This window comes from Aethalodelphis obliquidens, unplaced genomic scaffold (assembly GCF_003676395.1).
Source record: "Aethalodelphis obliquidens isolate GAN/ISIS:26980383/991018 unplaced genomic scaffold, ASM367639v1 scaffold16, whole genome shotgun sequence".
In the NCBI taxonomy this organism is placed as follows: Eukaryota; Metazoa; Chordata; class Mammalia; order Artiodactyla; family Delphinidae; genus Aethalodelphis; species Aethalodelphis obliquidens.
Genome location: NW_020837960.1, coordinates 9,484,512 through 9,507,196, shown reverse-complemented (window position 1 = coordinate 9,507,196; position 22,685 = coordinate 9,484,512). Strand labels below are relative to the sequence as shown.

The 22,685-nt window shown below is 40.2% G+C and overlaps 2 protein-coding genes across 16 annotated transcripts in view; one reads left to right on the top strand and one right to left on the bottom strand.

Annotated features, from left to right (window-relative positions):
• NAA16 (N-alpha-acetyltransferase 16, NatA auxiliary subunit) overlaps positions 1–14,071 on the bottom strand; it is an 80,707-nt gene extending 66,636 nt beyond the window's left edge. For 9 of the 15 annotated variants that reach the window (XR_003434720.1, XR_003434721.1, XM_027116157.1 and 6 more), the window contains exons 1-5: positions 13,949–14,057; positions 10,082–10,166; positions 8,376–8,480; positions 6,779–6,936; positions 3,842–3,976 (exon numbers count right to left, since the gene is read on the bottom strand). Coding sequence is in view for 11 of the 15 variants with exons in the window: in XM_027116157.1 (XP_026971958.1) it covers positions 3,842–3,976; positions 6,779–6,936; positions 8,376–8,480; positions 10,082–10,166; positions 13,949–14,002 (537 nt within the window). In the remaining 4 variants the exon portion in view is untranslated. Of the gene's footprint in view, positions 1–3,841; positions 3,977–6,778; positions 6,937–7,507; positions 7,538–8,375; positions 8,481–10,081; positions 10,167–13,948 lie in introns of those variants that run through there. The other 6 variants (XR_003434722.1, XM_027116153.1, XM_027116154.1 and 3 more) reach the window with 5 other exon arrangements.
• The window catches only part of MTRF1 (mitochondrial translation release factor 1), a 63,317-nt gene continuing 54,614 nt past the window's right edge, over positions 13,983–22,685 (top strand). The window contains exon 1 of the mRNA XM_027116114.1: positions 13,983–14,096. The gene's annotated coding sequence lies outside the window, so the exon portion shown is untranslated. The remainder of the gene's footprint in view (positions 14,097–22,685) is intronic.

Genomic DNA, 22,685 nt, shown 5'->3' with positions numbered 1-22,685 from the left:
TTATTCGAAGTTTCCAAAAAGGGCAAATCTATAGAGACAAAAAGCAGATCAGTGGTTGGCTGGGGATGAGTGGAAACCGACAAATGGGCACAAAAGAACTTTTGCGGGGTGACGAAACATTCTAAAACTGGACTGTGGTAATGACTACATGACTATAAATTTACAAAAAAAAATCTTTGAGATGTACAACTAACATGGGTAAATTTTATGGCATGTATTATACCTCCAAAAAGCCTTGTATACCTCTTAATTATACTTATTATTACAAAAAATAAGAAAATTCCACACACCTAATTTTAACCATCAAATTGCAATAAGATTGTATTTAAAATGAAAGAGTGTTTATCAAACCCCAGTGAATATGGTACAGTACACCTTCCTATGGTAAGGACTTGATTCCTAGATAAAGACAATGAACTAGTCTCAATAGAGAATTCTCTAGTTCGCAGTAAAAAGCTAAGAATGTAAGTAAACATGATGAACTTACCACACTCCCTTATGAGAATAAAAATAATAGAGGGTTTAAAAATATATTAACCTATGAAAATAGAACATATGAGATTTCAACAAACTTCTGGGAAACGGAAAGCAAATGAAGAATAAGGGATGAAGTAAAGCAGAAGCTAAAGCCTAGAGTAGCTACACAGAGGAAATCTGTAGGGAGGGTGGCTATCTGCCCTGGAAATCACCAAACAGGGTCAGGATTCTGAAATGACAAGTAAACAGAGGGCGCAGGAATGAGAAATGGGGCTCAAGATTAAGGGATTAACTGAAAGGCTGACCCTGACCCCATTTCCATCAACTCAGCAGCCAAATCCTTGTTTAAAATATTACCCTGTAACCAGGCATCCATCCCACTCAGAGTCAAGAGCTCTTCTTCAAAGAAAGCAGACAGCCCCAGAGAACTGGATGCTAAGGTGGGGGCGGAGATATTCGCTGCAGCATTATTCACAATAGTCAAGATATGGAAACAACCTAAGTGTCCATCAACAAATGAATGGATAAAGATGTGATATATATACACAACAGAATAATATTCAACCATGAGAAACAAGGAATTCCTGCCATTTGCTGGCTTAGGACACAAAAGTGTAAGTATATTCCCTAATGTTATAAAGGTAACACTTAAAGAACCAGAAATATTCATATAACTATTATCAGGAGAATGGGGAAGAGACGGTGAGGTGACATAAAAGAACTATTTACTACTCTATTGTAGCAAAAACCATAGAGAATGCCTAAAATACATATAAAAAAGTTGAACGTGCATTATTTAGACATATGGCGGGCTGTGTTCTTCCATGTCTTCTCTGGACTAGACTCTGGATAGCAAGGCAGGGACAGAAAGGTAGAATAGGGGACTGTTACCATGTGTACTCTGTAATGAGAATTACTGGATAAATGAAAAGTGAAAAAAAGTTTACCACTCTAGCAGGTAAAATTAGTTTGGCTATCATTCCAAAAAACAATACCTTGCTTTTAGGGTAATGTGTCAAAAGAAGAAGTTTTCATCAAGAAAATACAAAGAGGATGATGTCAGGAAAACCGGCAGAGTAAAGAAAGAACTCCAAAACTTCACCTCTCCAAAAGAGCGAGGAAAGAACTGGCAAAAACTGTCAGAATCACCTTCTTCAGAACTCTGGAAATTAACCAGAGGCTTACAGCACACCTGGGGAGCATTTATTGAAGAAAACAGCTAGATCTTGGTAAGACCAGTGAGTTTTGTGTCATTTTAACTTGCCCTAATCCTGTCCAGTGCTCTCCAGCTACAGAGTAGCCTTGAAAAATAAGCTTGTATTCCCAGAGCAGCTTGACAGCCACCAGTGAGGACAATAAAGCTGGAGCTCTTTCCTCATTCTCAAAGACCTGTAATTAACTGACCTATCTATTGGTTCACTGCAAGCCTCCAAGTACAAGCCTACCTCAGAGTTTGCCCAGAGCAAAAAAGCCTTGGGGGGAAGGGAAGGGCCAAAAGTGCTTATTAAAAGTGATTACAGGAATGTGTTTTACCTTTACAGTGCCTGAAAGACCGCTAATAGTCAGGACAAACAACAGACTAAACAAAAACCTTAAAGTAAAAGCTGGGAAATGTGATGTCCACAGGGGCTTTGAAAAGTCACACACACATACAGAGTTACACACACGTTCAAGAAAGACCTGAGAAAGCCCTAAACTCTCACCTCTTGCTGACCTTGGGACTCTGACCTTTCACCTTGAGGCGAAAGCTAAGGTAGAGTTGTAAACTGCCTGGCTGAGTGCTAAAGCATACACACACCAACACACCCACAGAGAAATTGAACAAAACTACAAGTTGGTTCTTTGACAAGATTCACAAAATTGACAAACCTTTAGCTGGAATGACCAAGAAAGAAAAAGAGAAGACTACTAAAATTGAGAATAAAAGGAGGGACATTACCACAAACCCTACAAAAATAAAAAGGATTATAAGGGACTATTATGAAAAGTTGTATCCCAACAAATTAGATTACCTAGATGAAATGGACCAATATTTATATAAGAACTAACACCATCTATCACAAACTCTTTCAAAAGAGGGAACACTTCCTAACTCATGCCATGAGGCCAGACACAGACATCAAAAGTACAGATAATATCTCTTATTCCAATATCCCTCACTAATAATCAAAGAAACACAAATTAAAAGAATAATGAGGGAATTCCCTGGTGGTCCAGTGGTTAGGACTTGGAACTTTCACTGCTGAAGGCCCAGGTTCAATCGCTGGTCGGGGAACTAAGATCCCGCAAGCCGTGCAGCATAGTCAAAAAATAAATAAATAAATAAAACTTAAAAAAAGAAAAATAATGAGATAAACTTCTTCACATCCAGAAGAATGGAAAAAATAATAAAGCTGACATCAAGTGTCAGTAAGGATATAGGCAAACAATAAGCATAAAACCTTGCTAGCGGGCATGTAAATTAGTACAGGTGCTTCAAATTAGTAAAACTAAACACACAGAGCCACAACTCTGCAATTCCAGTTTTAGGTATAAACTGAAGAGGAACTCACAAATGTGGCTAATGAAACAGCAGACAAGAATATTCACTGCAGCACTGATTTTTAATACAGACAAAGTAGAGTAGCTTATTTATATAACAGAACACCAAACAGCAGTTTTATATTTATATAACAGAACACCAAACAGCAGTTTAAAATGAATAAACTAGTCAACATGTAACAACATAGATATATCTCAAGAAATGTTGAATTTTAAAAACTGCATGTCATTCATGTAAAATTTTAAATATACAAAATAATAGTTTGTAACTTTCATGGACTTAAAACATAATGTAAACATGACGAGAAATGATCTATACCAATTTCAGAATAGTGGCTACCTCTAGGGAGGGATGTGGGAAGACTTCAGCTGTTTCTGTAACATTTCTTTAAAAAATAATTAAATCTGGAGCAATTATGGCAAAATGTTAACATCTTTTTAATTTCTCTTGTGATACACAGTGTATTTTTTGTATTTTTCTATTTTACATACATATTAAAATGTTTGTATTAACGTATTTATATAAAATATAAAGCAATATATATTAGAGAAACAATTCCCACAGTCACAAAACTATTTTCATTTTCATGTATTCTTTTCTTTATTCATTTGAATATTGCTGAAATTATAGTATACAAAAATCTTTATATTATTTATTTTGTATTAAGAATTCTTTGTTGTAACTTCTTCCAATTATTTCAAAAATTTTTCAAGTTCTTCCATAGGTCTGAAAGACTAATTCATGCTTGCGGGTGGAGGCAATATAGAAGTTAACTATTTTAGTTTGTGAAGGTAGAAGAAAACGTTAAAATGCAGTTCTTACTTGCTGAGTTTGTCTAAATTCTTCCAATAGTTTTAGTGCCATATCATAATCTTTCAGTAAGTGGTATGCAATAGCATATCCAATCCAGGATGCACGTTGTGTTGGGCGCAACTGAAGAAGCTGATATCTCGTCTCCTTTAAAAAAAAAAACAATTCTTTAAAATTTTTTTCACTTTCTTAAGTTTCTCTAAAATATAATTCATCACAGAGTTTTAAGAAAAAATACCTTTAATTCCTTTCTAATGAATTCAATGAACAAACATCTCTGAACAAACAGAAATACTTTTTATGTTCCTGATCTAAACTTAAGTTCCAGAATACCCTGTAATGTAATGTCCTTGGGGTCAATGCTTTTAGGTTGCCCTATAAAATTACCTTTATATAATGAGAATTTCTTCTGGTAACTAAACATCTCAGAAGAGAGACTAAGATAGCTTTTTATGAAACTAGAGTTTACTGTTTATAATATTGTTATATGAAATCACAACATATTTTACATTATTATAATAGGCCCCAGAGATAGGATGGACACAGCCAGGGAAAACACTCAAACATCTGACTGGACTTTTCTAGCAGAAACACCACTGCTGCTACTCTAAGACAGTTCAATATCTACGACATTAGGGAGAAAACACCAGAAATTCCACCATGGCTGCTCCAGAAGAATCAAGATGCCTTCAGAGCAGCAGAAAATCTAACCTCCCTACACAGCTCCCACTTCTTCATAGCTCATATCTGCCTCCAACTTTTAGGCAAGTGCAACTTTGCTTGGCCGAACAGGGTCTCATGAAGAACTCTAGCTGCAACGAGTTTTGAAAATGTAATGTTTAGCTTCTGTGACTCTGTTGTTGGAATGGGTGCCGTCCACCCACGCTACATGCCACAAGGAGAACCATGATCAGATCTTTTTAAAAAAAGATACCTTCAACAAAATAACTTAGACAATATCACTCCTCTACATTCATGTGTAAATGTCTGCTCCTTTTAGGCATATGTCATTAAGCTCTACCACTGTATCACCCTTACTTTCACTGTTGCTTCTCTGTCACTCCCCCACTTCATTAAAGTCTGACTCAGCTTTCATCTCTCTACCAAATTCTGCCATTATTCTGGGCAAATGCAACACTGTGGATACCTATCCAATAACCTATCTTCTTAGATCCACGATTTCCTCATCTACAATGATCTCCACCCCACTTCAGGGACCCACTTCCACCACCACACCCTAGACCTTACTGCCACCCAGAAATCATAAATTCAGATACTCACTCTCGCTACAGCTCCTATGCTGCCAACACTGTCACTCGGTGACCTTCCTGCCCTTGTTCTTGGACACCACCAGTACCTCTAGTTCCTTGAATCCTTCACTTCTAACCACCAGCTCTTTTAACTTCATTTATTTCACTACCCCTCCTAGCAACCAGTCTCTCACCATTACTAATTTCTTTATTTCTAAAGATAACTGATTTTAACTCTCACCAAACTTAGGCTGCTAAGTCCTAATGAAGAAAAATCACACAATCGTGATGAATGGTACCATTATTAAGCTCAGCAGAACCCTTGAAACTTCTGCAAAAATCTATGCAAAGACTTACATGGCAGCAGAAGGACAACAGTAAATGAAAAAAGACTTATCTAAACAGAACTATTAAGAGTTGGTAGCCTCCTTCACATGAGAAAGTGAGATAATTCCATTTTGGACATACTGAATTTAGGAAACTAAGTGGAGTAAGCACATGGAGATGCCCAGCAGAGTTGAAGGTAACAGTGTGAAAAGGCCTGGGACTACATTTATGGCAATCCTCACAATATTTTGTATTTTCTAAACCATAATGAAGAAAGCTAATTAATCTCCACATTTAGATTTTAATTATAAAAGCTCTGTTTACCAAATCTGTAAATATCAAGCCCACAAAGAATATAGTACAGCATTAGCACATAGGCGATATTCTAGCTTTTCAAAAAGCATTAAATGAGGGACCTCCCTGGTGGTGCAGTGGTTAAGAATCTGCTTGCCAATGCAAAGGACATGGGTTCAAACCCTGGTCCAGGAAGATCCCACACGTCACGGATCAACTAAGCCCACGAGCCACCCACAACTACTGAGCCTGTGCGCCACAACTACTGAAGCTCGCGTGCTCTAGGGACTGCATGCCACAACTACTGAGCCCCTGTGCTACAACTACTGAAGCCCGTGTGCCACAACTACTGAAGCCCGCGTGCCTAGAGCCCATGCTCCACAACAAGAGAAGCCACCGCAATGAGAAGCCCGCGCACCGCAACAAAGAGTAGCCCCCGCTTGCCACAACTAGAGAAAGCCCACACAAAGCAACGAAGACCCAACGCAGCCAAAAAAATTTTTTTAATTAAATAAAATAAGTAAAAAAACATAAAATGAATAAACTAGTTATCCTTTTTTGATGATCAAGTATGCACTTCCAGGGACTTCCCTGGTGGCACAGTGGTTAAGAATCCGCCTGCCAATTCAGGGGACACGGGTTCAATCCTTGGTCCAGGAAGATCCCACGTCGCAAAGCAACCAAGCCAGTGCGCTACAACTACTGAGCCCACGCACCACGACTACTGAAGCCCACGCGCTTAGAACCCAAGTTCCACAAGAGAAGCCACCGCAATGAGAAGCCTGCACACCGCCAATGAAGAGAAGCCCCTGCTCGTCGCAACTAGAGAAAGCCTGCACACAGCAATGAAGACCCAATGCAGCCAAGAATAAATAAATAAATTAATTTTTTTAAAAAGTATGCAGTTCCACTAATATTATTGGAGGGAAGATCCAAAGTGACTTTTCCCTTCTACTACAGACTGTAATGAACAATCAAGTCTACGTGATCTCGTCTTAAGTTCACCTCATTCTGAATTCACATGCTTTTAAATTATATCTATTATAAAAACATGTACATTTAAGACTAAAGTACTTACTCGATAACCTTCAAGGTCTCTCATTTGGATCTGTAACAGAGAGAGATCCCTCAAAATTTGCAGATTATCTTTATCTAATTTGAGGGCATTTCGGTAACACTTAATAGCTTCATCATACTTCTTATCAGAACGCTGCAAGAGTCCATATACATGCCAACCTATTAAGTTAAGGAAACAGACATTCACAGCTACTAGAATATACTATGCTACATGTCTAACAGAAAGCTTACCTTAGTAAAATGGTATTTTGTTTGGGACTTACTTCAGAATGATCTGGCCTCAGAGGGAGGGGGATAGTAAGCAGGTGACAAAATATGAAACCAGATCAGCCTTGATTGACAACTGTTAAATTACTGAAGCTAGGTGATAGGCGGATAGGGGTGCATTATTCTATTCTACTTGTGTACACGTCTGAAATTTTCCGTAATATATTTTTAAGTAACCTTAGAAAATTATTGGTAAAAATTCTTCACGTTGCCTATCCCCTCACTTTCCTATGCCAGCACCTCAACACTCACTTATTCTCAAACACTATGTAAGGAAACAGAATATGTATTATATAAAAATTGCAATTATCTTTTAAAACAAGTATATATTCAATCAATTATAAAACAACATGTAACCATCAATTAATTCACTAGTGATATTAAAGACCACAAAAATTAAGTCTTTATTTAATGTAAAGTCAAGTCTTAGGATATCTTGGAGCCAAAAAACTATCATACTTACATGCCCTCTCTCTTCGCTCTGGGGTAAGCACTGGGATAAAGAAATAAGTATTTAGTATTTTGAGAGAACCCTAAGCTAAATATGTAAAAACACCACTAAGACTACTGACGTTCAATACTGGCCAATAGCTAGATGATTTAAATGTTAAAAATTAAGGTACAAGGGTAATATGTGAAAAGGTTGTAAGTATATAAATAGGTAAAACAGAGATTAAAACAATTTCAACGATCCATCCCTAAAGAATATTTTTGTTTTTTTAACAAACTGGGATACTAGTCAATGAAAAATACGATTGTTAAGTACCCAGTGAAGTAACAGCTAAGTCCCTGTGCAACAGGAACCAAGCTGAAAATCAACATAATATTTAATACTAAATAAAATCTATTTTACATCAAGTTGCTTCTGAATTTTTCTCCTAAAATTTCTAAAGGAAAGTTTAAGGAACTTTTAAGGAACACAAGTTTTACTATACAGGTAAGTACTATACAGGTAAGTCATTATTTGGAATGAGGAAAGTATCACTCAGTTTATGGATATATAGGAAAAAAATGGGTTTTAAATCACATAATTATTAGTTACTATTCTCTCACACTAGGCACAACTGCAGTAAATATACAGTGCATAGTAATTCTCTTTAAAATACTCTAATAAACAAAAAAATAAGAAGTAGGGAACAGATGAAACTAATATTAAAAATGTTGATAATTATTGAAACTTGATAATGGGTACATAAAGTTCATTACATTCACTCTTCCATATAGTTTAAAATTTTTTCATAGTGAAGTTTTTTTTAATTTGAGTTAGAAAAAACTCATAAATGGAAAATACATAAATGAAATTAAACTATTCAACTACTGCAAAAGGATACAGACATGACTCTTGACATCATTACGAAGTCCTTTACGAACAAATTCATACGCCTCTTCTTTTTTTCCTAAACAGTTCAATGTTAATCCTTTCATAGCCAAAGTCTCTGAAAAATATTTTTAACCTCTATTTACACATGAAAAATTCAAATTATTCTCTTAGCACTATTTTAATATCTGAGCTCTACCAATACTTACATTATTCATCCTTTTAATCCTATAGTTAGAAGAATTTCTCTCCAAATAAAAAAAGTAAAAGTATATTTATGTATCTGCTTAAAGCTTAGCCCAAGTCCTTTTCTGAAATTCCTCAGGCTGGGACTGAGTTGGTAAAATGCTTTCTGTCTTTCTGAAGACTCTATAAAGGAGGTTAAGATTATTCTGCTGAAAAAAGGTAACACAGCAGGGTCCTGAGTCCTGTTGAGTTAAGTCTACCGCAACAGACCTCAGCTTTCACCTGAGATCAAGCCTACTAAGAATCAAATCATCTGATTTATACCCCACAAAATCATTCAATATACCTTAAAGAGATGTACAGAATTTAAAAATCACCTTACTCATTATTGGAACAGACTTCATTTTTGGCTGCAAGTTTATTCCAATGAATCCCACTTGGCTAATTAACATCAGTTTGCATTTGAAAAGCATGAGTGGCAACCCAAGAATATGTTGAAGGCAACCCAAGAATATGTTGAAGGTAGTTAATCAAAGATTGTTTAGAATGAAATAATTCTCTGAATAATCCACAACAAGGGAATTAGACAAGAACAATGGTTTTCAAACTGATCTCTATGGACTATGGTTTTCAGAACGGGTGATCCAGCGGTCCAGGCCCCTATGACCAAACATCTTATTTTTTAATCTGTTTTTACATAATGAATTTCCCCACAAGCTCCCCTTTGGATAAGGGTTCCACCGCTAAACAGCTTGAAAACAAGCTTTAATTTCTAAAATTCTATGAAACTACTTCTTTCCATTTCCTTCAAAGAATGTTTGAAGTGTTATTAGAAAGCCGAGTAGGGTCAGTCTATTTTCCCAAAAAGATGGTCTCAATAATTACTCAAGTCTAATATTCAGAAACCCCAATCAGCTTTGCTCTGCTACAGGCCCATAATTTACATGTCTAACCTGATCCATCCTTTTACCAAACACTGGTAACCAGTGAAAAAGGATGAGACAAGCAAATACAGACTTACTAATATCAATGCTAGAAAAACAACCCAAGATAACACAACGGTAAACCAGTAGGCATCTTATTTACATACGAAGGTTAGCAGATAGATAAAAAAAATACATCTACCAAAAAATAAAATGCATTTGATTGTATCTTCATACTACTTTGGTGTTGCAAATATTGTTCTAATTTTACACACGAGAAATCAAGGGATAAACTTAAATTCTATTCAAAGTAACAAATGAAATCAGGTCTATAAAAATACAGGTATATATGCCAATTACTCACCAATATATCAACCAATCATTTCTCATCTAAAAGTAAAGACTGTAAATACACCTAAGCATAAAAGAAGTAATCTAGAATAAGAATGATATGAGGCATATCTGAAAACGTTAAACATTTATGCACTCTAATAGAGAACTACAAGGCCATGGAATCTGGGAAGTATTCTTCCCTCACAGTTGGGAATCCTATCCATCTGGTTTTAGAATTAGATTTCCCCAAAGTAATCTCTCATAGGTGAGATAATACCTCCATGTTCAGCAAATTTTGGATTTGAAAGAATCAACTTGCAAAACTTGAGGCCATTTTTGTATTGCTTCTGTTCATAACATTTCTGTAAAGAAATATGAACAAAAATTATTATATAAAATGAATACACATGTAGCAACTTTTCATTCCATTATATAAATTCTAAATTCAAGATCCAAAATTAGGTCTAAAACATATGTGATGGAAAGGTTTTGTATCAATTCGTTTCAGTTATAACATGAAGTTTACCTCTGTAACCTACTCCTTGCCAAACTATTCTGGTATCTGAGTATTTTTACTTTTATAAAAGATAAAGAAAAAAACACCTTAATTGTCAACCAACACACTGCTACAGCTTTCTTTTATTCAAAATCCAAAAGCAAAAACATATGTGATAACACAGAAAAATACTAGAAACTGCATTAAAAGTCTTTGCTACTTCAAGAATGGAACCAAGGCATACACACAAAAAAATACTGCTATTTACTGAGCAACTACCACGTGTCTGTACAAAACTTGCTATAACTCACAACAACTCCTTAAGGTAGGTGTCATGACCTCCACCTTACAGATGTAGAAACTGAAATTTAAAAGTCCATTAGATTAATTTACAAGTGGTTCAGCTTAGTTGCAAACTCTCCTCTGACTCCAAGACTATGGTCTTTCCATCACTTGTAGTCTAAACAAGTGTAAGCAAATCTCTTACACTTGTATTAGACTAGGTTTATTTAGGAATAAACCCTCTTTATTCCTCAATGCCACCAGCCAGGCTAAGTAATCACGCCTGCCCTCCACAGCCATCAACCACCAGAACACCGCATCTTTAACTCAATATTTCACTTACGTGGTTACGGGTTTTCTTTTTGGTACTCAGCGTGCCAAGCTCATCCTCACCTCAGGGCCTCTGCACTTGTGTTCCTTCCACCCCCTGCAATGTTGTTCCTCCCCACATCTTCCCATGGCTGATTCCCTACGATCAAGTTTTACATATCATCTACCTGACAACTCTAACAGTGCCAGCCTCTTACAGCACCCCCCAAAACACTCTATCATATTACTCTATTGTCTACACAGCGCTATCATTTCCTGACATTCTTACTCATTTTTGTACTTATTTAGTGTCTATCTTCCCCACCATACTGTAGGCTCCTGAGAACAGGGATCTTGCCTACTTTAAACACTGCTGCATCCTCAGGTTCTAGACAAATAAGAACTGCTCAATACATAGTCAATATATACATTCAAGTTCAAAGCAAAACAGTACCAGCCAAGGAGGAGGAAGAGATTAATTCTTACCAACAGGGGTGGGATATAGAGAGGAGAATTAGAAAAGTATTCATAGAAAAACATCTTTATATTAAGGCTTCTTGATTGCCTATGGGGAAAAGAACTTAGTGGCTGGGAAAGAGGATTGGAAAACCTGAATTTTGAACCATGCGAATATATTACGTATTCCAAAAATATTTAAAAAAAAAAAACAAACCAAAAAACAAGCAGAAGGAACTACTGGGGAAGAGGAAAAGAAGAGAAATATTATTTTTTTTCCGCCTTACCAAGTGATCTGGAAGTAATAGTATCATACTACCAATAACAGTAATAGTAATAGTTAACACTTATTGGAAGCACTTACTATGTGTCTGGCACTGTTCTCATTTATTCCTTACTTAAATACCAGGAAAGCCTATGAGATGCACGTTATCTACATTTTAGATGGAGAGACTGAGGCACAGTTACTGAGTTTACACAGCTACTGAGTTTACACAGCCAGTAAGTGTCAGAGCCACAATTCAAGCCCAGGTGGTCATCTCCAGTATCCGAGTACTCAGGTTAAAGAAAAGTCTTAAGTTCAGTAAGGAATATCTACTTAGTAGAAAAGATAGACTCTAGTTTCAACTTTGCTACTAACCAGACCAAGAACCTTAGATACTTAGTCATTTACCATCCCTGGGTTTGATTGTCTCATTTGTAAAAGAGGGTCTGCAATAGGTCCAAAATTCAACAAAACATAACGCTAACAGCCAATCTGGGGAATAAGATAGGCAGGTACAAGCCATGCAGAACATGTGATAAGCAACCTGGTGAATTTGGTATGGGTGTCTTTCAGTAAAATGATAATTTTTAAAGAATTACTGTTGGTGGCAAAGCATTTTGGTCCACCAACCAAACTTTAAAGAATAATTTTATTATAGACTTCTGTTTGCTATGGAATTTGTCATAGTAAAACTTTACCCACACTTATTGCAATTTGAGACAATCAAATCATTCACTTTTGCAGTATCCTCCTAAATTCATGTAACGTTATAATAAGCATTACATACCCAGATAAAAAATGTTTAGCATTTCCCAATTTATTTGGGGATAAAATTAACTCTGCAGTGGTCTTTACATTTTTTTTATAACTAGAGTAATAATAAATCATATAATTGTTTTTCATTATGCTACTGATAACATGATTTGAACTAGAAAATATCCATACAGAGAGAAAATAAGTGTCTGTCATCTTTTAGGTATAATACCAAATGTCCTAAAATCCAACAATTTATAGATAATTTTTCATTAACATGTTTCAGTTTCCTTAGACCAAAAAAATAACAACAAAACACCCCACCGAAAAGGGGCAAAAAAGTTCACTTCTCCAATTCCACACTGCGAAAAATACAAGGGTATGAGAAAAATGAAAGTAAAATAAAGAAAAAATATATGCAAAGTCGAATGAAGCAATCTGCCACAATGCTTTAGATTTATGTTTTTACACTCGTTTCTCATCATTTGCGCAACACTAAGCACCATATAAAATTAAGACAAAATTTTCATCCCATTTACTATGTAGCTTTTGTAACATTCTGAAGACTAAGTGTGACGTTTCTATTTGGCTTGAAACAGAACGGCTACTATGATTTTTTTTTATCTGCAATTGCTTATACTTTATTTTATATATAATAAAGGTAAGCAACAGCTAACGGTCATATAACCAACACAAGCTCTGATTAATAAATTCACCCTTAAAATCTAAACGCTGGTTTTCAGATGAAAGACAATCAGTCTCCAGTGTCTACTGAGAAAAGCAAAGGCATGTTGCCCCTCCTCCCTGGAAAACCATTAAGGTACCAGGACGGTGACATATAACCCACAGAAAACTCCCCTCTCCACCCGGCAGCCGTCATCATTACGGGGCCATTATTCAGGTTTCTGCTCGGAATCAAAGTAAATGCACCCCTCAAGTGCAATACCAGCCAGTCCGCGCGGCTTTAACCACTTACAGGGCCTGTACGAGTTAAAAACAATCAGAGCTATGTTCGGCTTTTGAACTTAGAAATGCACTTCGAGTCACGTACTTCCCAAAGAGGCTTAGTACGACACACCAAAAATAGGCAAACTCTCTACCAACGGGAGGATGAGTCTCCGGGGTTTTAGTTTCCCGTAACCGGTATAAATCGGATCCCATCCCATTACAGGATCGCTCCCGCTTTCAAAGGTGTCGAGGTGCGCTGTGCAATAGATTCCACGTAAGGCAGTGAACGAACACCTGGACGCAGGGATGCTGGCAAAAGTAACTGGGGTGGACCGGGGGGAGGAGGTCGCGAGGCCTGCCGCCAGGCGCCGCAGAGGGCACGGGCCACTCCCGGCCGGCGCGCCCAGGCCCAGGGTGACTGCGGCGGGAAGATTCTGGAAGGAGCGGCCGCGGAGGGAGGGAGGAGAGCGGGGTGGCGGGCCCTGCGAGGCAGGGGTAGGGCCGTGCGGGTTCGCGCACAAACAAAGAACCCAGGGGGGCCGGGCCCAGCCGCGCAGGCGCCATCGCCGCCAGACAGCTCGCCGCGCCGGGCCCGGGGCTGCCAGGGGTGGGCGGCGCAGCCACTGGCCACTTACCAAGATGCGTTTGAAGAGGTTGCTCTCCTTTGGCGGCAGCTGCACGTTCGGCATCGCGGCTGGAGAGGAGGCTGGGTGCCCGCGCGCTCCGTTTCGCGGGATGGGCACCGGGACGAGCCGCGGCTAAGAGTCGTGCTGCGGGCGACGGGTCAGTTCATACTTGGGGCTGAGCAGCCTGGGCAGAGCTGCCGAGCAGGGCTGGCAATGGAAAAGGAAGCCGGTCTGGGTAGGATACCCTTCAGCCCCAGCCTTGCTTTGGGGTAAGCGGCGGCGGCTCCCGTACGGGGCAAGATGGCAGCTAGGACCCGCCCCCCTCGAGCGAGGCGGCGTGCGCATGCGCAGGGCGCCCCGCGGCGAGGAACTGGGGCCCTGTGTCAGGCGGTCGTTTCTGTCACCTGCACCGAGGCTCCGGGTAGGGAGCTTGCACCGTAGCCGTTCGTAAGTCGCTGCCTTGTACTGTGCTTTGGTTGTTAGGCTTCTGGCCCAAGATAATGTTAGTTATATCAGAATCTGACTTTTTTGATTTCTCTCCAGTCAGGAATTTAAACAGTGCTGGACACAAAGTAAATTTCTTGATGTAGGACGAACTTGTTTTCCTTATTTTCTCCCTCGACTTGTCTTTAAGAGAAGCCTTTTCTCTCCAGGGCAGAGCAAAGAAGTATTGACAACGTACGTGAGGTCACTGGGCAGGACTTGAAAAGCGCTAATGTGAAAGCACGTTTGAAATGTCAGAGAAAAATATTCTCAGCAGTTTAGAACACCTAACATTGTCAGTGAGAATTACGGTGGTTTTATGGGGCGCCTGATTCCCCAGGTCTACCTACGCTTTCTCCTCAGGTGGTTCTCCTTTATACAAGCCCTATAATAATGAAAGAAAAAAGATTCAAACCCAGGATCTTCCAACTCTGGGGCGCTTTCTACCATACATAAAAGGCAGCATAGTGACAGAAATGTGTGAGTCTAGAAAGATCTGGACATACATTGTTGACAAGAATAGCCGTACATACGGTGTAGGTTTAATATTAAGGTATATGTAAATATTAGGTACATAAACTTATACATGTTCTGGATCTTCATTTGTGCATGTTTGTGAGACTACAGGGTAATTGATGCATAGTTGCATTTAATGGGCTGTAATCAGAACTGGGTCGGGCTTACTTGATTTTTTTTTCCCTGTAGCCTGAGTTGGTCGGAGATGGGAGAAAGTATCACCTCAGTCTTTTTTTTTTTTTTTGGCCCCTCTGCAGGGTTTGCCAGATACTAGTTCCCCAGCCATGGATCAGACGCGCACCCTCAGCAGTGAAAGTGCAGAGTCCTAACCACTGGACTGCCAGGGAATTACCTCACTTTTAAAATAAGGAAGGGACTGTTATTAAAACGGGGGCGGTCCAGAAGGGCCTATGTGTTCTAGACAGAAACTAGGCTCCGCAAGCTATTAGAGAGGAAGTAGGCAAAGAGGGCTTCATGGGAAACGTGGCAGAGTGGCACCTGAGCTGGTGGTGGTCTCCTAGACCAGGGGTCCCCAACCCCCGGGCCACAGACCGGTAACAGTCCGTGGCCTATTAGGAACCCGGCTGCACAGCAGGAGGTGAGCGGCAGGTGAGTGAAGCTTCATCTGTGTTTATAGCCGGGCCTCATTGCTCCCATTACCGCCTGAGCTCCATCAGCGGCCGCATTAGATTCTTATAGGAGGGCAAACCCTACTGTGAACTACGCATGCGAGGGATCCAGGCTTCACTTTCCTTAATGAGAATCTGATGCCTGATGATCTGAGGTGGAGCTGAGGCAGTGATGCTAGCGCTGGGGAGCTGCTACAAATACAGATTACCCTTAGCAGAGAGGTTTGGCTGCAGAGACCACAATAAATCAGTTGCTTGCAGACTCATATCAAAACCCTATCAGTGAGTGGCAATTAAGCTGCATCTTACAGAGTAGACTGGACATAAGCAGCACACTTCGGGTGTCACTGTCTCCCATCACCCCCAGATGGGACCATCTAGTTGCAGGAAAACAAGCTCAGGGCTCCCACTGATTCTGCATTATGGTGAGTTGTATAATTATTTCATTATATATTACAATGTAATAATAATAGAAATAAAGTGCACAATAGATGTAATGCGCTTGAATCATCCCCAAACCATCCCCCCACCCCCTCAGCCCCTGGTCCATGGAAAAAATTGTCCTCCACCAAACTGGTCCCTAGTACCAAAAAGGCTGGGGACCGCTGTCCTAGACGAGCAGCAGGGACAGGGGAGTGCCTGCTCACAGCACCCTCCGACTCCACCACTCCTATAGTCCCTGCTCACTCTTTGCTCACATTACTGATTGCTGAAAATTTTTTGGCTCCCAGTTTATCTACATCCTCAGATGTAAAAGGTTCATTGTGGGAAGAGCAGAAGCTCCAGTGCTCCAGTCAGATTATCCCTTGATCCTCATAGGACATGGACTTTTCTGGAATGTACCTCAGCCAGCTCAAGCCACTCTGCCTCACCTCAATGCCGACTTCAAAATGACAAGTTGAAAAAAGAGTGCACGCACACCTCGTTTGTCTACAGTGGGATGCGGGGGGCGGGGGTGAAGGGAGAGGTGGGGAATTGAAAAGAATGCCAATATCGTACCTGGCAGTTGTCAGCCTGAACATTAGAGTGTCTAAAAGACGTGATGCGCACACAGTGAGAAAGCCTGGATTAGCCCATGGCTGTAATTTTTTGTTTTTGTTGTTTTGTGCGGTACGCGGGCCTCTCACTGTTGTGACCTCTCCCGTTGCGGAGCACAGGCTCCGGACGCGCAGGCTCAGCGGCCATGGCCTCACGGACCCAGCCGCTCCACGGCATGTGGGATCCTCCCGGACCGGGGCACGAACCCGTGTCCCCTGCATCGGCAGGCGGACTCCCAACCACTGCGCCACCAGGGAAGCCCTATGGCTGTAATTTTATCACTGACTTCCTGTTTAGTCTGGAGCAAATCTTATTTCCACCTTTCAACAGAAAATGGGGTTATAATAACATTATGGTAATCTTGCACACCAGGGTTACATGAATGTAATGCTTAGTCATTCCTAAGCCCTTAGAAAAAAACACAAATGCGCTGTAAATCTGAACTCGTTGTCTCTCAGGAAGAATGCTGAAGCCCCACTGAGGGCCTCTACCCAGATGTTCTCTCCTGGTGCTTCAGGCAGGGTGGACCTCCTTTAGAATCATGCACATGGTAAAATAACAGTAGCAACACCTGTGAAGACCTGAACAGTTCCTGGAGCACTTTTTACATATGGGATATGGGCCAGTGATTCTCCTGCAAAGTCTCGTAGAGCCAAGGAGAAAAGAATCTAGAAAAGGATGGTCTCCACCCCATATACATAGCATATCTTACAAAGCCAGCTGATAGGGTAAAATCAAGTCATTTGCTGCTATTCCCACCACCAAAGGGATGGAAAAGAGCTCATCAGATTGCGTAATGTTTCTGCTCACTTCTCCCGTCCGTGCTCTTGTTTCAGAAAAGAGGGTACTTCATTCCTCCCTGGGAGCTCTTGATCCCATCTCCTTCTGCTTTTCCTGAACTTTCATTCATCGGTTATTCCCCCCACTATTTGCATTTTCTCCCTCCTTATGTAGTTTATATTCTATGGGAGGAGACGGAGAAAAAACACATAAAGAAACAAGATTATTCCAGACTGTGGGAGGTCCTGGGAAGGAAATAAAACAAGGTCATGTGAGGGCAATGGGGGTTGAGGAGAGAACAAATGTGTTTAAATACACGAAATACTTCAGGTACTCAGGAATGATCTAGAACAGCTTCTGGAGAGGTGATAACATGAACAGAGACCTAAAGGATGAGAAGAGAATTAACAAGATGAGAAATTGGAACATCACTTTCCAGTGAAAGGGAACCACGTGCATGATTAAAAGAGTCAGGAACTCTTTTAATGATTAAAAGATTAATCATTAAAACATGATTAGAAGAGTCACGTTAACATGATTAAAAGAACATGATTAAAAGAGTCAGGTTAAGAACTACAGGTTCAAGGAGGTGGCTGGGGGGTCATGCGGGGAGGAAGATGGTACAGTTCAGTTGAAACTGTAGCCCAGGTTGTCTTCGGTTTGTCATCTTAGGCAATGTGGTTTGGTTTGGTTTCATCCTAAACTCAGTGAGGGAGCCACTGAAGCATTTGAAGCAGGAAAGTTTCATGATCTGATTTATTTTTTTAAAAGGTCACTCTGAAAGAGATAATGGGTTTCTTCTAGGAAAGTGCCAATTCTAATTTAATCCTTCTTAAGACTTGGCTTCTGCCTCTTTTGAAAATGTTCTCTGAAATCTCACCAATTCATTTGTTCAGTACTTAGTTATGGAGCACAATGTGACAGTCTTCTGACAAACAAAACTAGCTGCACTTATGAAGCTCACATGTTAAGGATTGCCTAGTGGCCAAATCCAAAGATTTTTTTCAGTTCACAGTTTCCTTAACTTCTCTGTAGCATTTCACACAGTGGATCACCGTCCTTGACTTTTTCTGCCTTCAGTCACCAAGCCCCAGCAGAATCCTGGGTTTCTGCCTGTCTCTCCTCCTAGTCATTCTCTGGGTCCTCCATCATCTTTCATCCTCCTCTTTCTTTATTTTTTTAAATTAATTTATTTTATTTATTTAGTTTTGGCTGTGTTCGGTCCTCGTTGCTGCACACAGGCTTTCTCTAGTTGTGGCGAGCGGGAGCTACTCTTCGTTGTGGTGCATGGACTTCTCATTGTGGTGGCTTGTCTTGTTGCGGAGCACGGCCTCTAGGTGCATGGGCTTCAATAGTTGTGGCACACGGGCTCAGTAGTTGTGGCTCACAGGCTCTAGAGCGCGGGCTCAGTAGTTGTGGCCCATGGGCTTAGTTGCTCCGCTGCATTTGGGATCTTCCCGGACCAGGGCTCGAACCCATGTCCCCTGCATTGGGAGGCGGATTCTTAACCACTGTGCCAGCAGGGAAGCCCCTTCTCCTCTTTCTAAATGTTGGTTGTCTAGACAACTTGGCTTTCTCTTTCAACAGCAGCAATAAAACCTGTTCATCAAGCACCTGCTGCTCAGCAGCAAGATGAAATTAATAATTCTCCTGCCCCCATAGCCTCCATTATTAACACCAAGCAGATTACAACTCTGTCTCCAGTTTCAAACCCTCTTGATCTCTTAGCCTTCATGCCCACTTGTTTGTTAAATATCTCCACCTGGATGTCTCATAAACATTTTCTACTAGAACAGTAAAAATAAAACTTATCGTTTTATTTAAAAATAAATAAAATTTTATTTTATTTATATAAATAAAACGTTTTATTTATATAAAAAAATAAAATAAAACTTATCATCTTTCCATCAAGCCAGCTCAAGTCCTGACTTTGTAACAGGGAAGAACCTTTGTATTCTATTGCAAGTTATTCACTAAAGGGATGTTGCCTATAAGCTTAAATTATACATAATAGCCCATCTGGGAGCCCTGCCTCCCAGGTAATGAGCATTATGCTAAAATACCTTTGTTTAGCTCACAGGAAGCATGCTAACTAGGCCCACCTGTGAATGACTGCAGGGAGGAAGAAATTAACACATCCCCTCTGGAGGCTGACGGGAACCAGGAAATGTTTGACTTTACTCCCTCCCCTTTAGGTATAAAAGAAGCCTGAATTCTAACTCAGGCAAGATGGTTCTTTGGGACACGAGTCCACCATCTTCTCAGTCTGCCAGCTTTCCAAATAAAGTCACTATTCCTTGCCCCAACATCTGGTCTCTGATTTATTGGTCTGTCATGTGGCAAGCAGTATGAACTTGGACTAAGTAACAACTTCTCTATTATTGTTAATGACACCACTTCTGTAGTTAAAATTTTCTGATCAGTTTTGACTCCCCTTTATTATCCTCCACATTCAAGTTGCCTAGTCCTTTAAATTCTAGGTCTGTCACGTTTCTCCCTTTCCTCCTTGCCTTCCATTCCCACTCCAGCTTAACATTAAATATTGCAAAAACCTCATAATTGCAAAACCCAGTAACCTCATAACTCTTTCAGGCTCTCTCCCCTCCATTTCATTTTGCACATTGCTCTAGATTTGTCTTTTCTATCTAGACTCAGTGTATAAAAACTTTCAGTGACCACCCATTGTCTAGAACTCAGTCTATTCTCAGATTTTTGTTTCACTTTGCTCCCACAATTACCTTATATAGCAGCAGAACCAGTGGGTACATCAGGTCCAGTATTTTCTAAACTCCATACTTTCGCTCAACCTGATAGTTTTATGAGATTGTTCTCCCGATACCCTAATCTTTATCTTCGTAAGTTCTTCATCTCAAATGGCATGACTTTCATAAGATCTTCCCAAGTCTTCCCAGTAGATCTAATCTCTCTCTTTTCTGTATTTACGTAGCACTTTGTCCTTCTTTTATGCCTTTAGTCTTAGTGTGTTTTATGTTTTATAAATTGTAAATTGTTCGAAAACAGTGGTTCTCAACCTTGTCTGCACTTTTGTATCATCTAAGGAGCTTAAAAATCTACTGATGCCTGAGTCCTACCTCCATAAATTCTGATTCAATTGGGGTGGGGTGGAGGTGGGGCATTTCAGATCTTCCCGGATGGCTGTAATGTGCAACCAGAGTTGAGAACCACTGTTTCAAGGCATTTCATCAAAATCCAGGCTTAAACATGCCACCATTCCTCTTGAGGTTGAATTTAGATAAGGCACATAAACAAAAAAACCCTCACCACCAAGATGCAATTTGGAACCCTAGGCAAAAGCCGCAAATTGCAGATAGGACCACAGATAGTGAAAGTGACCTAGAATTAGCACCATTCAAAGACTCTGGATCAGCGCAGAAACAACTTTACCCAAGAGTTCCCTCAAAACTCTCAACAGATTCACGCCCTCCAGTCCTCTCACTTCTGTTGTATTCTTGTTTGTCTGTCTCTCTGCTTTCTTTCCAAACTCGTCCTCCTACTGCTCCTTTCTATGCCACACCTTGCTGTTCGGCTTTATCCTCAACCCTTTCACTGAGCATTCTCTTCCTCCCTACCTTCATTGATATCCAGCCCTTCATCAGGGACATTGTCTCTCGTTTTGCATCTTCCTCTGCTTATATACCGTAGGAGTTCGTGAGGGAAAAATCAGCACTTTTTTCCCCATCCCACTGCCCCCCCCCCAAATCATAATACTTCACCTTCATTTAAGGACAGGATACTTGAGTCTATACTCACCACCTTTGTTGTTCTCTTCTCCTTTTCCTCTTGGTCACTATCCTTCATTTGTTCATTTGCCAAGTGACAATAGTTGTCATTTCAACTTCACTCCTAGCGTCCATCTACTATGATTCCAGTAACTATATGTATGATTTAAAACCCTAGCCTTGGATAAATAAACTGTGGTACATTTAGACAATGGAATATTATAGTACTAAAAAGAAATGAGCTATCAAGCCATGAAAGGACATCAAAGAATCTTAAATGTGTATTACTAAGTGAAAGAAGCCAATCTGAAAAGCCTGCATACTGTATGATTCCAACTATGTGACTTTCTAGGAAAGACAAAACTATGGAGACAGTAAAAAGATCAGTGATTGCCAAGGGTTAGGGGGAGGAAGGGATGACTAGGTGAAGCACAGAGGGTTTTTAGGGCAGTGAAAGTATGCTGTATGATACTATAGTGGTGGCTACACATCATTATACACTTGTCAAAACCTATAGGGTATACAGCACCAAGAGTGAACCCTAATGTAAACTATGGACTGTGGGTGATAATGAGGTGTCAATGTAGGTTCATCAGTTGCAGGAAATGTATTGCTCTGGTGGGAGATATTGACAATGGAAGAGGCTATGCATATGTGGGGACATGGGGTTTCCATAGGGGAAATCTCTGTACCTTCAGCTTAATTTTTCTGTGAACCTAAAACTGCTCTAAAAAACACAATCCATTTTTTAAAACATCCCTAGCCTTACAGTTCCTTGGTTTCATCTACAAAGACCTTCACCTTCTACACTATTTTAGCTACCCACTCCCATGGCCAAATTTAGAATCAGCAAGACCTGCCCCTCCTCTTAAATCATAAATTCTAGCAATCTACTACCTTATATTTTATTTTATTTCATTTCATTGCATTTTACCACGCCGCACAGCATGCGGCATCTCAGTTCCCTGACCAGGGATCGAACCTGTGCCCCCTGCAGTGGAAGTGCAGAGTCTTAAGCACTGGACCACCAGGGAAGTCCCTTAAATTATTTTTAAATGAGAAGAGATTTACCAATATCCTTTTAACTCCAAGGAAACTTGTTTCAACAGGCATAACTCCCTGTTATTGAAGATGAGATGCCAGCTTCTGGGATTAGTAGCCTGGCAGGGTGACACTGAGAGAAGCCTTTTTGCCATTGCACTGAGGTTCCAGCATCCTGCCTCCAGCATGAGCCCAAGGGCTGTTGCTCTCATAGGGTTGTTCTGTGTACATCTATCATTTCTAATGCTAGTGACTTCAATCAGATTCTTTGAGGGACAATTCATGTTCTAATGACAATCTCCTATCTTTTCTTCCACAAGCATTTGCTGATTCCTTAATAAGAGGCTTTCACTCTTCAAGATGCAGGGGATCACACTATTTTCTCCTTATCTGTTCACTCATTCAACCCCCATTTGTGGAATGCCCTTCAGCACCCATCACTTTTCTTCTTTCTTCCCCTCTCAGCAAAAACAGTGCCTTCTGGACTTCCCTGGTGGTCCAGTGGTTAAGAATCCACCT